This window comes from Asterias rubens, chromosome 20 (assembly GCF_902459465.1).
Source record: "Asterias rubens chromosome 20, eAstRub1.3, whole genome shotgun sequence".
Taxonomy (NCBI): Eukaryota; Metazoa; Echinodermata; class Asteroidea; order Forcipulatida; family Asteriidae; genus Asterias; species Asterias rubens.
In genome coordinates, this window is record NC_047081.1 from 186,932 (window position 1) to 203,127 (window position 16,196).

The 16,196-nt window shown below is 39.3% G+C and overlaps 2 protein-coding genes across 2 annotated transcripts; one reads left to right on the forward strand and one right to left on the reverse strand.

The window, feature by feature from the left end:
• Positions 1-1,081: 1,081 nt before the first annotated feature.
• Positions 1,082-8,704, reverse strand: LOC117303660 (acyl-CoA desaturase-like). The gene is made up of 5 exons (XM_033787902.1): positions 8,506-8,704; positions 4,265-4,556; positions 3,831-3,961; positions 3,120-3,325; positions 1,082-2,885 (listed from the first exon to the last, which is right to left on the reverse strand). Exons 2-5 carry the CDS (start codon positions 4,527-4,529, stop codon positions 2,447-2,449), a joined length of 1,041 nt encoding a protein of 346 aa, XP_033643793.1. The 5' UTR covers positions 4,530-4,556; positions 8,506-8,704; the 3' UTR covers positions 1,082-2,446.
• A 3,157-nt stretch (positions 8,705-11,861) lies between these two features.
• On the forward strand, positions 11,862-15,972 carry LOC117303900 (acyl-CoA desaturase-like). Its single transcript, XM_033788348.1, has 5 exons — positions 11,862-12,244; positions 12,967-13,235; positions 14,083-14,213; positions 14,662-14,867; positions 15,056-15,972. The coding sequence occupies exons 2-5, from the start codon at positions 12,989-12,991 to the stop codon at positions 15,492-15,494; spliced, it is 1,023 nt and encodes a 340-aa protein (XP_033644239.1). The 5' UTR covers positions 11,862-12,244; positions 12,967-12,988; the 3' UTR covers positions 15,495-15,972.
• Positions 15,973-16,196: the final 224 nt, after the last annotated feature.

Here is a 16,196-nt window from a genome sequence, read left to right on the forward strand (position 1 = left end):
CCCCAAGCCCCCTTCCTAAAAAACAAGGTGATACGAGAAACCATGAGAAACCCCCAAAATGTGTTCCAGCCCGCCAAATGACTAGTCTTGGTTCCAAGACCATTGGTGTTGCGCGGTCACACACAACCAACGTTCCGATCTATGCACGGCAAAAACTGTACACGCTTTGTAATGACCGAACGCTAGCGGGCGCTCTGTTTCTCTGATTATAGACCTTTTCGCAAATACTGGGGCGCGCGCGTAAAGCTTGGAATTAAGTGCATTGTGGTCCAGCTGGTATCCAAATTTGATCCATATCGATAAGGTCGCAAATACCAATGTGCAAGCGCACACTGTTGAATGAGGTCGATGTGGGATAGATATGGATCAAATTTGGATACCAGCTGGACCACAATAGACCTTATCGCAAATACCAATGCGCAAGCGCAGACTGTTGAATGAGGTGCATTGTGGGATAGATATGGATCAAATTTTGATACCAGCAAGACCACAATCCACCTAATTCCAAGCTTTACGCGCGCGCCCCGGTATTTGCGATAAGGTCTATGCACCTAATTCCAAGCTTTACGCGCGCGCCCCAGTATTTGCGAAAAGGTCGTGCCCGCTAGCGTTCGGTCATTACAGAGCGTGTACAGTTTTTGCCGTGCATAGATCGGAACGTTGGTTACGTGTGTGACCGCGCAACACCAATGGTCTTGGAACCAAGACTACCAAATGACGGACTCCCTTCTCACCGCAACCAAAGCCCGACTTCCCGACCCCTAGCACATACAACGCGCATCGCACTTAACCGCCATTTTGGGAGCCAAATGTACACAAAGAAATTGACTCCCAAAAAGGCAGACGCGCATTGTGCATCAGAGGTGCGTCTCGCTCTGTTCGAAGAGAGTTTGGCCAACACATGTGGTCTACAAAACAAAGTTCTAAAATGGTGGGAGGCCTAGCCCTTATTATGCAGTCTACTTCTTGTTGATAAACGAAAAAGGACAAGTTGTTTGTTGTGATGGATATACATGAAGTAATTATTAAAATTGCAGTGCTGACAAAAAATAACCACTCTCCATTGTATTTGGAACATTCGTGCAGTTTTTGTTTATTTTTATTTAGTATAGGCAATGTTGAAATAACAATAACAATAGTTAAACTATAAACGGTAGTACAACAACATACTGAAATGTTCCAAATTTGATATTTTCTCATAAAACGAAAAGAAAGTGAACGGTTTTTTTCACAGCTAATTAGGCACTTTTACATGACTTTCAAGTCTAAATCCCAATACTTTCAAAAAAGAAATAGATCAAGTTTATAGACATGTTCAAATGCTCTTGGCCACAAATTATTGGTGTGCAATGAATTTTGGGTTATTCTGAGCGAAAACACCTTTTTTTCAACATGACTTCTTTTGAAGTGATGCACCACACAACACGTATAAATACATGGAAGTAACATGAAACTACCGCTTAATTGTCTATTGTATCAACAGCAGTTTCATAGGTTTTCTTCTTCAAAATGGCACTTGTCCATGTTACTTTGATTTTTAGTGCACTTGAGTCTAACAGTGTAAGAATATAAGTTTAATATTAATAAAGTCTTAATGTTAAGAATAATATCTTAGTCCCAAAATTCAACATGGAAAAACTACAGCTTAAAATACAAGGCAAACATAAGGAGTTATCTAAGGCCGATATTCACATCAGAGTCGACAGACTTTTCAGTTTAATAACACTCACTTTTTCTTTTTCTGTTTTCAAACTTCGGATTTTGTTTGGACTAGCGATATCGAAATTAAAGCAGTTCCGGGAAATACGTCACAAGGGGAGTTTTCCCACCATCTTTATACCAAGTTTCTGTGAAACCTGTGAGCATTTTTATTTCAATCTTACCAATGCCAAGTTTAATAGTGAAATCTGTGAGCATTTACATTTCAATCTTACAATACCAAAGTACACACCAATTTAATACATTTAGAAATGTCACCAAATCGTTATAATATAAATATAGTAATGACAATTATAAGCCAGCCATGCCATCCTTTGGCAGGGTGCATTTATAAAAATGTGTTTCACTTTGGTTTGTTTTCGGTACTTTGGCTGTCACCATGAACATGATTTTAGCCAGAGTTTGTCGTTGTTTACAACTGTGAACTTATTGGATAAAATGTTTTTGCCGTTTCGCATTCTGTAGAGGAAGGCGCTGTTTTTGAACAACGTCATTATCAGCAATACACAATAATTCATCTTAAACACAAAAACATACACATACAAGTCAACTTTTGAAATCCAAACACATTTGCTTTGGAAAAACATATAATATAGCAAACCTTATCCTTAAATTAATCAAAGCTGTTTTACTAAGTTCCTTAAAAGACATGAAAAAATAACAGTAATGCTAGTACTCTTCTTATACAGCAGTACAAAAGCTGTAATTTTAACTAGAAAACGTGGGCTTAGTCGCATCCCACTCCTGCACCCAAAATGCCAGTGCGCTGCATCCTGGCTTGTATGACCTTTTTCGGCACTACCTTCCGCTCTGTGGCCTGGCCCAGGGTTGCCATCAGATCTATGAACATGGTTGTTATGTTGATCTTCCAGCCGAATTCCCCTGTCTTGTAATCCCATGGGAAGGTATGATGGTAGTTGTGCCAGCCTTCACCAACTGCCAAGGAGGACACGAATCTGTTCTCGGAAGGGTTGATGAAGCGATCGTAAGGCTTGTTCCCCCACAAGTGTGCTGCGCTGTTCACCAACCAGGTACAGTTGAGAGTGAAGCAGTAGCGTAGCAGCCCAGCTACGTAAAAGGCATTCCAGATGGATTCTCCCCAGCAGATCACCGGTACAGCAGTCGGTAAGATGAAACAGAAGAACAAAATCAACGGGAGATAGAACCTGCCATAAAACACCACAACAACATTACGAATTGGAATACAGCTAGTACCTGCCATAAAACACCACAACAACATTATGAATTGGAATACAGCTGTACCTGCCACAAAACACCACAACATTACGGATTGGAATACAGCTAGTACCTGCCACAAAACACCACAACAACATTACGAATTGGAATGCAACATTCATCGTTTAGCACTGACACACATTCAAAAAGTAACTCCTACTCACTTTCTTTGGTATTTCACCACTGGGTCATCCAAGAGGTCACGAAGATCAATTCTAGACCCTTTCTCGATCACCTTAGGATGTTTTCGGCAAAGGAGCCAGCCGACGTGAGCGAAGAAGAACCCTCTTGTGGCGTTGTGTGGATCGGCCTCGGTCTCCGAGTACTTGTGGTGAACCCGGTGGTCTCGTGACCAGTCGTAGATGTCATTCTGCAAATACAAAACGCTGCCTTAGTCACACTTGTTGGATTTATCATGGAGGTATTTCTACCTCTATGGATTTATCAATCATGTTCATCATTTGAGCTTTGTCGGTTACAATATTGTAATGGCTAATTGCCTTCAGACAAATGTCCATTTTGGGGTAGTTTTTTTTAGTTTGATAGACATGATGTTGTGATGTCTCATGTCATTAGATAAATAGAAAGACGGACAAGTGATTTGTAGTTTAGTGCTGGTTTGTGATCATGCTACGAACTATTAACTTAAACTGCGGAAGCTTTAAACAAGCCACATAAAGTTTAACGGTGGGGTTTTGTGACCGTTATCAAAAAACAAAATGTTGACTTTGCTGTGTGCAAGGCGCAATCAAGTGATGTCGACGGTTTGTGTTGTTTTGTTGAGTAATGCATTGTGATTCCACTGGCCCTGAATTTGTAGTTTCTGTTATACAAAAAAAAAAACACTGAGGGTGGGATTTTGGGTGTCTATTCACCTGGAGTGCTACGCAGTTGAACATTCCAAGGAGTATCCGTAGAGGGAGCTTTGCTTTGTATGTGCGATGAGCCCACAGCCGATGTGCTCCTGCTGTTATGCCAATACCACCGCAAAGATAAAGCCCGATAGCTGAAAAGACACAAACAATAAAATAACATGTCAATAATGGTTTAGTATTCTCCTTAGGAACGCACGTGTCGTGACCAAGAGATTGGAACACACACTCTGCTGATCGGCAGCATCAGAGCTAGAGTCCATAAAAGTCATGTTTTGTTCATAGTTTCATTTCATTTAATGTCTGCAATCAATTATTGTCCCACACAAACACGTGCATGTTTCCTGAATGAGCGTCCTAAAAGATGGATCACTTTTCAGTTTATTGTTGACGTCAGTTGGAGGAAAAAATGCAAATTTAAGAGCAAAGACACTTACCCCAAAGGAGCGTATTCGCTCGACACTTCCACGTCAGAAACAAGAAAGCATAGACGGACGCGATGTGCAACGCCGCCATAATAACAACGTTACGCCACACAATTCTTGTCGGGACTTTCACCCCATCTCCTAGCTGACTGTCGGCCATCTCCGCCGACTCTGTCCCCGGCATGTCGGTCTCACCATGCTCCTCTTGTACCTGCTCTGCGTTGCCTTCATCCGGGGTCAGCTCCACTGAAGAGTAGATGTGATTTCGTGGGGCCATTTTGAATTAGTGAATTCGCAAGTTATCCTATCGGAGACAAATAAAGATGTGCCTTAAATTTCCTCCGAAGAAAATGTATATCACGGAAACCGGGAGAATCTGTTTCTACGATTCGATCTTAGTAAAGTAACCACAATAATGGAATCGTTACTTTTCAATTGAAGCTTTGGTTTTAGACTCGATGTGCAGTAACATCCGAGTATGACACATGGGTTCATAGTCTGTCTGCTGATACCCGACTTCTGCAATTGGGTTTCATTATCTGGAATGTATTGATACTAATGATACATGCCTATTGGAAAAAGTTTATTCCCATTTATATGACGTCATCGTCGACAGTTGATTGAACTCGAGTTTCCATAGCAAACTAAGCATTTACTGAAAGAATCTCCGAAATGTATTTTTTAAGCAAAATAGCCATCGGGCATATTATATTGTGTTTTTCAAGTAAACACTTGAACTCTTCTCGATATGTGTTTCTATTTTGGACTCATATTAATGACGACTCGTGCAAAAAGAAAAAAGTTTAAGGTCAAATACACTCTGTGGTTCATTATTGGCGAATTGATGCGTAATTCATTGAGCGTTTTGTACTTTTTATTCCGAGGCAAAACGATATGTGCATATCAAACGCGTACAGCAGAAGGCTTATATCGGCATTGCATTACAGTGTCAGCTCTATAATTGCATTTCATCACGAACTTTTCCAGTATTGCATAAATGATCACGCAGATGGACAATCTGATGTGTTCCTTGTGCATGTACGGTCAAAACGGTAAATGGAATGCAATGCACGTGGCAGGCAAAGATTATATTTCTTGTGTATTAATAAAAATTTCCGTCTTGAAAGATGGAAAACCAGAATTTTGCAGATGTTAAACAATATTTCACAAAAATGAATCTTTTTTAAGCTAAAAGAATACAAACTGCTGAGGTGAAATTTCACAGGTTAATTTTATTGTGTAGAATTTATACATGTATAATCGAACGGTTCCCGAAACCGAATCATTAGATCTATACTTTGCCTCCGTGGATAAATTAACATACCTTCGTCTCTCAATTGTCGTTTCAAACTAACCCTGAATTAAAGAAACACGTTGCCTTCGGATCGGTCTATACAAAGCGTTTGTAACCGTTTGTTATAAACCGCAATGGTTGGATCAAAATGTTGTTAAAGTAGAATACAATGATCCACACAAGTTTGCCTCGAAATTGCGTGGTTTTCATTTTACTTTGCGAACTAATACGGTCGGCCATTTATGGGAGTCAAACATTTGACTCCCATGAATGGCCGACATTGGTGGTCGACGAGGTAAAAGGAAAACCGTACAATTTCTAGGCATGATTTTGTGGATCATTGTATTCTACTTTTACAGCATCTTTCTACCCATATGCATTTTATAGCAAACGGTTACAAACGCCTTTCAAAGGCCAACTCGACCAATCCAAGGCAACGTTATCCTTTAAATAAAACTATCGGCATTGGAATCGGTTTAACTCAGACCCTCAGACTATTGGGATCTTTTTGTAACTTCTCTTGGAAGGTCAGCCTGTATATTCACACTCAACCTTCGCAACCAACAATAGCCCACTCAAAATAATCACTCAACGAATTGTGATTGCTAGTTGCTACTACCCAACATTTTAAAGGGGAAAAGTGAGGCAGCACTAACAGTCTCAACAATATTACCAAAATGTTGGCTGGTGACCTATTTCTTTCAATGAGCAACACTAATTATCTATAAGCTCAAACAATCTTACCGAAATTGGAGAACCTAGAATTGCGTTGAAAGGTCCAATACACCTGCTATTCTCAGAGCGATTGGCAAATTATATCCACAACAGTTTTAGGGCTGAGCACAATTGCATGTTTTGTCTATACAGCAATAATTGTTAAGCGAAATTGCCGCATGGGCAGTCACACATCTTACATAACACACCTTGGTAAAAAATCAAAGGTAGGGTAATCTATAATGTACGTGTACTTAACAGCTTACAAATAGTTTTGTGCAAGGTTTTCGCGGGAGCCCACATAATTGCGTCATGCACCATTGCATGATCAGGCACAACCACTAGTATGTGTGTAAGGTCAGTCAACACTTAACAGCTAGGACCCCATTGGATAAGTAACATCGTACGACTACTTGTCAATGCCATCGTCTGATAAATATATATAACCTCATTATAACCTTTAGTTTCCCTACTGGTGGTGACGACATTTATTTACTCACTCGATATAATTTACGGAAACAAACAACTCAGGTTGAGAAATGTAAATAAAATGTCAAATAGATGCATTTAATGGGTATGCCATGGTATAGCAGATGTTGATAAAAGCGAAACAAAGTGAATTTATGCTGTAAATTCATCTGTAGGCCTACAGTGACTTTTCTGAAAACGATGGTCCTAAAATGAAACAACATGGGCTGACCTTCATGTACTCATGATTATGATAGGTTCAATGGGCATTTCAGGATTTTCAATGCACAATTTTTCTGGGTTTATTTTCAAGGGCAACAAATTACAGGTGGAACTTAAGTAGATCAAATAATCATGTCTGTAAACTGTCTAGTCTAATGGTAAACAAGTGTTGTCTGGGTCTGTTACCATGGCAACATGACCTTGAGCCCAACTAATTTAAAGTAGATTTATCATAAAAGAAATTGGTAGTGAACTAAAATAGTAAACACTTAAATACTTAATTTATACTGGCATATAAATGCTCGACACAACGTTTCAATGGAATCCCATAATTAAACATTCAAATCTAATTAATAAATGGTCGGACAAGAAATGCATGGACTATAGTAATATAATGTACATTTTAGTAACAGTTATGGTACAAAGTTAAAAGTACAGAGGCTCTTGACTCTTCTCAAAATTAAGTTTGAGCTTGTCAGTATAAAACTGTACTTTAATTTCACAACAATTCACAAGTTTACTTCAATGCCAAGTCAACAGGCAGATAAGCATACATTGCAAAGACTGATGTATTTTTCTTTTAAAACACCATGTGGAAATAATTTTACGACCTCGCCACCAACTTCCGGCCTTTTTTTTATTTTTTTTTTTTTCTTCTTTTTTGCACCTGAGGATGTTTTCAATCGATTGGGCTAGGATATAGTATCTAATTTACCTCAATGAGATATCCTTTTTTGTAAAAATTATTGAAAAAGTGGTGGTGCCATACGGAATGTTATCCAAAAATAACACTAATTTTTTAAAAACAGTTACAAATAATACTAATAATCTCTTTAAAAACAACTACATTTTGTGTTATTTTCACACCCCATAAATGTTGATTCTCTGTTTTAGGTGTGTTTTAATGTGACAACACCTCGGCCTATATGGTGTACATTTTAATACAGTGTTTTGCAGTATAGTTATATAGTACCCCTTGGAATCCTACCCCTTTTATTTTTTAACTTCCATGTACGATTATTATAACCAAACAGAGAAGAATTTAGATAGAACCCTGTAGTCAGAGGACAACAACTGCCCAGGAAATGAAACTCTACACTCCACTATTCTTCCCGACAATCCCACCTCCCCGGTCGGTTCTCCATTTCTTATATACCGAAGCACGGAGCTCTGGGCCCCACGAGCAGCAGCACAGTAAACGGTGCAACCAGACCAAGTCCATAAATGGCGATGTCTTTCTTCTTCATCAAGGTCAATCGAATTGATTAAATCCAGGGCAGTCTAGAAATGGCGGTTGTTGAAACAGCCAGTGTGCGTGAACCCCTAGCCTAGCCCTAACCATAGTTAATCCTACAACAAACACTGAATGTACGAGAGTACTTCAAGATTGTGGACATTGAATGTTGAAAACACTGTCCCGACTGTCAACATTATTATCCATGTATATTTCGCCACGACCTACGAATGTGATGTACATACATGTACATGACCAGTCAAATTTAATTGCTGCAAATAAGTCACACCATTTTAGTTAGGTTACATATTGAATATTTACCTTTTTCGATGTCAGTAATGTGGCAGTGCTGGTAATGTAGCATTTATCACCAAAATAAATAAAACGAAGCCGCGAAATGTGTGTATCGGATGCAAATCACTGCGCAAGTTCCAGAGTTTTATACTGCTGTTGCCAGCTGACTTTTGCGTCCTAAAATACCATGTATAATTTTGTGTAATACAGTGTACATACGATACAGCTGGGGTTGTACAAACCTAATGCATGTACACATGTACATCATGCATGCGCGCACATGATGCACGTCTTGTCTTTTTTAGCAGGCATCACGTGATTGTGACTATATTTGCATAATATATTAACTACTTTCACAGTGCATAGCTCACAGTGCTGGGCTGGTTCACGGTCATTCCCATCCTTAACGATGTTTCGTAAACAAGACGCCGGGTGCCAGCTGCAGTATGCTCCACCTACTGGGAATGGCGTGATGCGTGCCCATGAATGGTGCAGCGCGTGATGCTGATGTAATAGCTGTAAGCCAATCAGATGTTCCGTCACTGAATAAAAATAATAATAATGAGTTACATGTACAGAAACCGCGTGTGCACCGGAGGAAACACTGTCCTCGCCCATTTTATGGGAAATTAACATAAAACTATTCTGGAGGCCTAAGGAGGAGGATTCAAAAGAGGGCGCTCTATCAGACGTTTCTAGGCTGGGCTGCTGTCTTTGGACAAAGACAGGTCTCTATCTCTAGGTCCAGTGATTCCATACAATTGGACACATGTTGATATATTGCAGCGACATATTTTTTCTATCTGATAAAGTTTACAAAAAGATAAATATTAGTGATATGTGTTTATCTAGCGCTCAATACAGGGTTTCTAAGCATGAATGAAAAAGAAAGTAATTAAATACACGTACAAAATGACCATAACAAAGTATTAAAGTGGACAATTAACAAAAAATGACATAATTTTAAGTGAGATGAAATACCTGGACTTAACAAACTTTGATGGATCTAAATTAATGAGTTTTTCGTTCAGGTCTTAGATTCATTGTTGAATAATTGTTTTTAACTTATTCAAAGACTTCCGAAGTTGCTTGTAAAGTTCTATATCAATTACGCTCAGTACGAGTTCATTTGAAGTCGTACGTTTTTTCAGTTATTTATTATACCAAGGGTGCTTTTAACCGTGAGAGATAGTCTTTGAGTCACTTTTTTGTAATAGTACTTTCCATCTGTCTTTGGCTTCTTTAGGGAGCCACTTTGAGATTTGTGGCCCCCGGAGGCTGGATATATCCTCTATGTCCATCCAGGATTGACCTAAAGCATTATTTTGTTAAAAATTGTTTAACGATGGCAGAAATTAGGCAAAGGGATGTTTTCGATACGTAGTTGAAGTCATGGTGGGCAAGTAGGATATCGGACGTGAAATAAACGTTTTAAAATAATTATTCACTTTATGCAAATCGTTACCAATAAGATTTGCATAAAGTGAATAATTATTCCAAAACGTTTACCTCACGCTCGATTTCTGCAATACTTGCACACCATCACTACAACTACATACCCAAAATACCCCCTTCCCAAATTTCGAAAAAGGTGAATCATTTACAAGAAAACTAATATTTGTGCATGGAAATATCTATATAAGATACACCCATCCCGGGGGCCACGTATCACAAAGTGTCTCCCTAAGGAAGCTAAAGATAGATGCAAAACGTTAAATACTAATTCGCAAGCAAATGAAAAACTTCTTTATAAGAATAGGCACCCTCGGCTGTTCAGCATGGAAACCGTCATATAAACGGGATTCACTGTTTAAGAGAACAGCCGGGAGAAGCAGATTCGGAATGACCTGTATTTCAAGTGTATTGATTGCTGACAATACTAATGGGAAAAGTGATGACATAAAAAGTTTTTTATACCCAACCATTCATGACTCTACACTATCTTACGCTACATCACAGTAATAACAAAGGGCGCCCTCATGGCAAACCTACGCTCCATTGACCTTGCATTCATTTCACGTGGAGATTCGCAGTTTACACGTTTAAAACAAGGTTATGTTTAGGTCAAGTACAGCATTGCAATGTACTGCACATCCAATGAAGTCATTGTACCCATGAGATTGTTGTGTATGTAAAACCATTCCTCCCTCAGTGGTTGGTTAAACCAGGGCCATTCTCCATGTGGGGGATGACGGGTCAGTCTATAGCCACTTTCAGATTTGTGGCCCCCGGAGGCTGGATATATCCTCTATGTCCATCCAGGATTGACCTAAAGCATTATTTTTGTTAAAAATTGTTTAACGATGGCAGAATTTAGGCAAAGGGATGTTTTCGATACGTAGTTGAAGTCATGGTGGGCAAGTAGGATATCGGACGTGAAATAAACGTTTTAAAATAATTATTCACTTTATGCAAATCGTTACCAATAAGATTTGCATAAAGTGAATAATTATTCCAAAACGTTTACCTCACGCTCGATTTCTGCAATACTTGCACACCATCACTACAACTACGTACCCAAAATACCCCCTTCCCAAATTTCGAAAAAGGTGAATCATTTACAAGAAAACTAATATTTGTGCATGGAAATATCTTTATAAGATACATCCATCCCGGGGGCCACGTATCACAAAGTGGCTCCCTAAGGAAGCTAAAGATAGATGCAAACGTTAAATACTAATTCGCAAGCAAATGAAAAACTTCTTTATAAGAATAGGCCCCCTCGGCTGTTCAGCATGGAAACCGTCACATAAACGGGATTCACTGTTTATAGAACAGCCGGGAGAAGCAGATTCGGAATACTTGTTGTTTAAAATGACCTGTATTTCAAGTGTATTGATTGCTGACAATACTAATGGGAAAAGTGATGACATAAACAGTTTTTTATACCCAACCATTCATGACTCTACACTATCTTACGCTACATCACAGTAATAACAAAGGGCGCCCTCATGGCAAGCCTACGCTCCATTGACCTTGCATTCATTTCACGTGGAGATTCGCAGTTTACACGTATAAAACAAGGTTATGTTTAGGTCAAGTACAGCATTGCAATGTACTGCACATCCAATGAAGTCATTGTACCCATGAGATTATTGTGTATGTAAAACCAATTCTCCCTCAGTGGTTGGTGAAACCAGGGCCATTCTCCATGTGGGGGATGACGGGTCAGTCTATAGCCCAGCCCCCCCCCCCCACCCCCACCCCCGCCCCCAAGGATCAAATCAGTGACCGTGAACTCAATTGAGGTCACGGCTAGGCGCTCATAGACCGACTAGTCTCATGTGCAGCCTTTAAAGGGACGTTATTATAATAAACTATGTTAATATTATTCCATGCAGCTCCCGCTCGCTCTGACGGAAAACCCGTGACTCATAATCAAAGATCGTATAGTACGCGGCGCTATATTTTTGTCGTAGCCGGCATTTGGTGCACATTGAAACAGTGGAGTACGTCTAGGAAGTTACTTCATCCAAGTACAAAGTCCTGGTTTGCTTTCACTATCAACATAGAACAATAGTGTATATTATTGATCTGAGCTGAGTATGAACAGAGGTCAAGGGTTTTGGTGTACAAATGCTTTGGACGGAAGTGTGATTCTGAAGCTGTTGTTTTGAATTAACTACTGCGTGTTCAGTCTGCTGAAGGTGATTCCGGCGCATGCACAGTCGACGAGTGTCTCAATCTGCTCATTCAATAATCACATTACTGGATTCACTGGTCGCGAACATAACGGAGTAAAATTTTAATTTGGGACTGGAGACTGGTGAGTATTTTACATTGAAAGCCATGGCTTTTTGTGGTTTCAGTTGATATAAATATGTTTTAGGCCTGAGGTTTTTATGCGTTGAACCATGGTTAAACCATGGAGGGAGGAAATACATTGTTGAACATCCATTGTGAAGATCTGATGACTTGAGTCAGAACGTCTAAAAAAATGGATTCTGACTCGAAATCCAACATGTTAAAGATGCTATGTCAGATTTGACCCAAACATTTGATTTAAAATTCAATATATTTTGATGGGGGTCGAGAAAGTTACAAGCTTTCATTTGAGCCATTGCTCGAAAAAGTCCGCCAATTATTAGTAGCAGTGAAATAAAGTGCTCAAAATAAGTTTTTGTCGGGATCCCGACAATATATCACGTGACCAATTATTATGTGTTTTATAAGAAACGTTTTAAATTTTTGTCATGGTTCCTGACCATTAAAAGTAAAAGTTAAACTTGTTTTCGATAGAGCGGGTGAAACTCTTTGAAATACCATTCACTCAAAAAAAATCAATTTTTTAATGTTTGGGGCCAAAAATCTGACATAGCATCTTTAATTGTGTATAGTTATTTATTGCTACCAATTAAAATATTTCATCAAGGCCTACGGTCTCAATGTTTCATGTTTTAATTTTCTTTAATGGTGTCCGGTAAAGGCTCTTGCGTTGCACCCTTTTTTCAATAAGAACAAATCCTTTGTCTTACGAATTTTAAATAGGCCCGGTAGCAATTAATTCAAAATGGCGCCACGAAACCACATCTACTCCGGGATGGGATTGGCCCCAGACGACGGGACTACGGAAGATGTAACCGAGACAGACTCCGTTCAGACGGCCGAGCTGCTGGTAGACAAGCAGCCCGTTGAGGAAGACGTCCGGACAATAATAGTGTGGCGTAACGTCTTTATCATGGCCATGCTGCACATTGCAGCCGTGTATGCCTTCTTTGCACTGACGTGGAAGTGTATGGCATACACTCTCCTATGGGGTAATGTATACTGATAATGATGAACACTTAATAAAAGGGAAAGTCTACGTTTGCTAATCACTCGTAAAATTAATTAGTTTTCAGTTCAAAAACTACAGCAGCTTTTTAATACAAACGCATTTTGAGAAACATTTCACTTTGAAGTAATGTGCTTATGTAAAAAGATATCACCTTTGTTATGCCCCTAAAATTGTATCTGAGAAGTGTTACTGTTAGTTACGTTTCTCAGATTGTTTATTTACATGGAGAATTATTCTTCATGCGTTGACATTTAACATATTGGATCAAGATTTCGGCAATATCTCAAAAACGCAACTTTTTGAAATTAATATTTCACAGGTTTTATTAACATTGTATGTAGCATTAAAACAGTCGACCGCTTAAAAAAAGCCAAAGGTATACCTTCCCTTGAATAATATAAACCCAGCATTAAGATAATTAAACAGTAAAGACATTTGTAAAGCGCCTAATGCAAGCCTCTAAGGGCATAAAGAGAACAATAAAATATACAATGAGTGAAAGATACAATTACAAGTAAGCAGATTACTAAGCATCTTCAAACAATAAGTTTTAACAGAGGAGCAAACCCCTCCTTTATAGCAGTAAAGTGCACTATGGGCTATTTTTAATCTGCATTACAGAATACGTCATGACAAGTTATAGTTAGGTGTCTTGCTCAAGGGCACAGTTGCCATGACATTATGGAATCATTATTCAATAATTTACTCCAGTAATGTTGATACAAAACAACGTCTGGCATTTATAATAGTACTTTCATAATAACTTGTGCATATATATTAATGGTTAAAGTTAATTAATATCATTTATACAAATTTATTGTTTTCAGCTATTTGGCTTTATCTGTGCTCCGGCATTGGCATAACAGCAGGGGCACATCGGCTGTGGGCTCATCGCACATACAAAGCAAAGCTCCCTCTACGGATACTCCTTGGAATGTTTAACTCCATAGCACTCCAGGTGAATAAGACATGAACAAATCCCACACCAAGGTTTACAAGAAAAACCCAAATATTGGTCTCATACATGACATTTAATGAGTGACACTTTTAAGTTTCACCTTAGAAAATTGAATAACATTGTTTGAAAGACAACTTCACCAAGCCACCAAAAGTTGTATGGTGTTCCATGCACGATCCCATACAAAAACACAGTTAAGCAACTCAAATTGCGCTCAATCAAATGCCCTAAAGGTAGTAGTCGGTTCATTCACAGAATTATGAAAATTGACATCGGAAACACATTTTGTTTCAAAGCAAGCTGGGCTATGTAAAATATCGGTTACTGGGCAACTTGCAAACAGATTATTCTCTCTCGTCAAGAATCTTAGAAACTAGTTTGGACCTACAATTTAGTAACATCAACAAAAACGTGTCATTGAATATTATTTATTCATGCTGGTTTGCAGAATGACATCTACGAGTGGTCACGTGACCACCGGGTTCACCACAAGTACTCGGAGACCGAGGCCGATCCACACAACGCCACAAGAGGGTTCTTCTTCGCTCACGTCGGCTGGCTCCTTTGCCGAAAACATCCTAAGGTGATCGAAAAAGGGTCTAGAATTGATCTTCGTGACCTCTTGGATGACCCAGTGGTGAAATACCAAAGAAAGTGAGTAGGAGTTACTTTTTGAATGTGTGTCAGTGCTAAACGATGAATGTTGCATTCCAATTCGTAATGTTGTTGTGGTGTTTTATGGCAGGTACAGCTGTATTCCAATTCATAATGTTGTTGTGGTGTTTTGTGGCAGGTACTAGCTGTATTCCAATTCGTAATGTTGTTGTGGTGTTTTGTGGCAGGTTCTATCTCCCGTTGATTTTGTTCTTCTGTTTCATCTTACCGACCGCTGTACCGGTGATCTGCTGGGGAGAATCCATCTGGAATGCCTTTTACGTAGCTGGGCTGCTACGCTACTGCTTCACTCTCAACTGTACTTGGATGGTAAACAGCGCAGCCCACATGTGGGGGAACAAGCCTTATGATCGCTTCATCAACCCCTCAGAGAACATCATGGTGTCTGCCTTCGCTGGAGGAGAGGGTTGGCACAACTACCATCATACCTTCCCATGGGACTACAAGACCAGTGAGTTCGGTTTGAAGATCAACCTCACTACCATGTTCATAGATCTGATGGCAACCTTGGGCCAGGTCACAGAGCGGAAGACAGTGCCAGAGAAAACCATACTAGCCAGGATGCAGCGCACTGGCTCTTTGGGTGCGGGAGTGGGATGCGACTAAGTCCACAAACTTTGTCCTCTTTAATCTATGTATTGCTGTTTATAAAAAAGCAGTTGCATTTGGATTACTTTCATGTAAAATTAAAGAACATTATAAGTAATGCGTTGTCTAGTTAATATTTGACCGTATAAAAAATGCACAGTCTCCCGATTGCATAACGTGACGTCATGAAGATGTTGCAAACTGCTTCAGTGGTGTCAATTACCAACAATTTGAGAGAACGAACAAGTTTGCCACACACACTCGAGACATTGCACAAAATGAGCAGTTATTGTAGATTTTTAAAGTTTTTTGAGAATATGGCCAGTAATTCGACAGGCAGAGCCAAAATTTACAATTCCGTATTAAAGAATTGCTGTATATAAGTCAGGAACTTCTTAAATGTGTCGGAACTTTCACATTCTGTTCTATTTTTCTGTTTAAATTCTGTCTGATAATTTTCAGCGTTCCGGCCGGAGCCATTGCTGAAGTCATCAATTTAGACACGGCATGTAAGAATGAAAGTCGTCGAAGAAAGTCACCATTTTGATTAAGTTAAATTGTGGCTAGTGGTAGCCTTTACAAATGGGGAAAAAAATGTATATAGGAGTGCATGTATCTTGTATTGTAAATATTGCTGTATCTGCTATAGCTTCACGCGCTATATTCTCGTAGCTCAAATCGCTATATTAATCACGGGAACCTTTTTTTCTGTCAAACCAC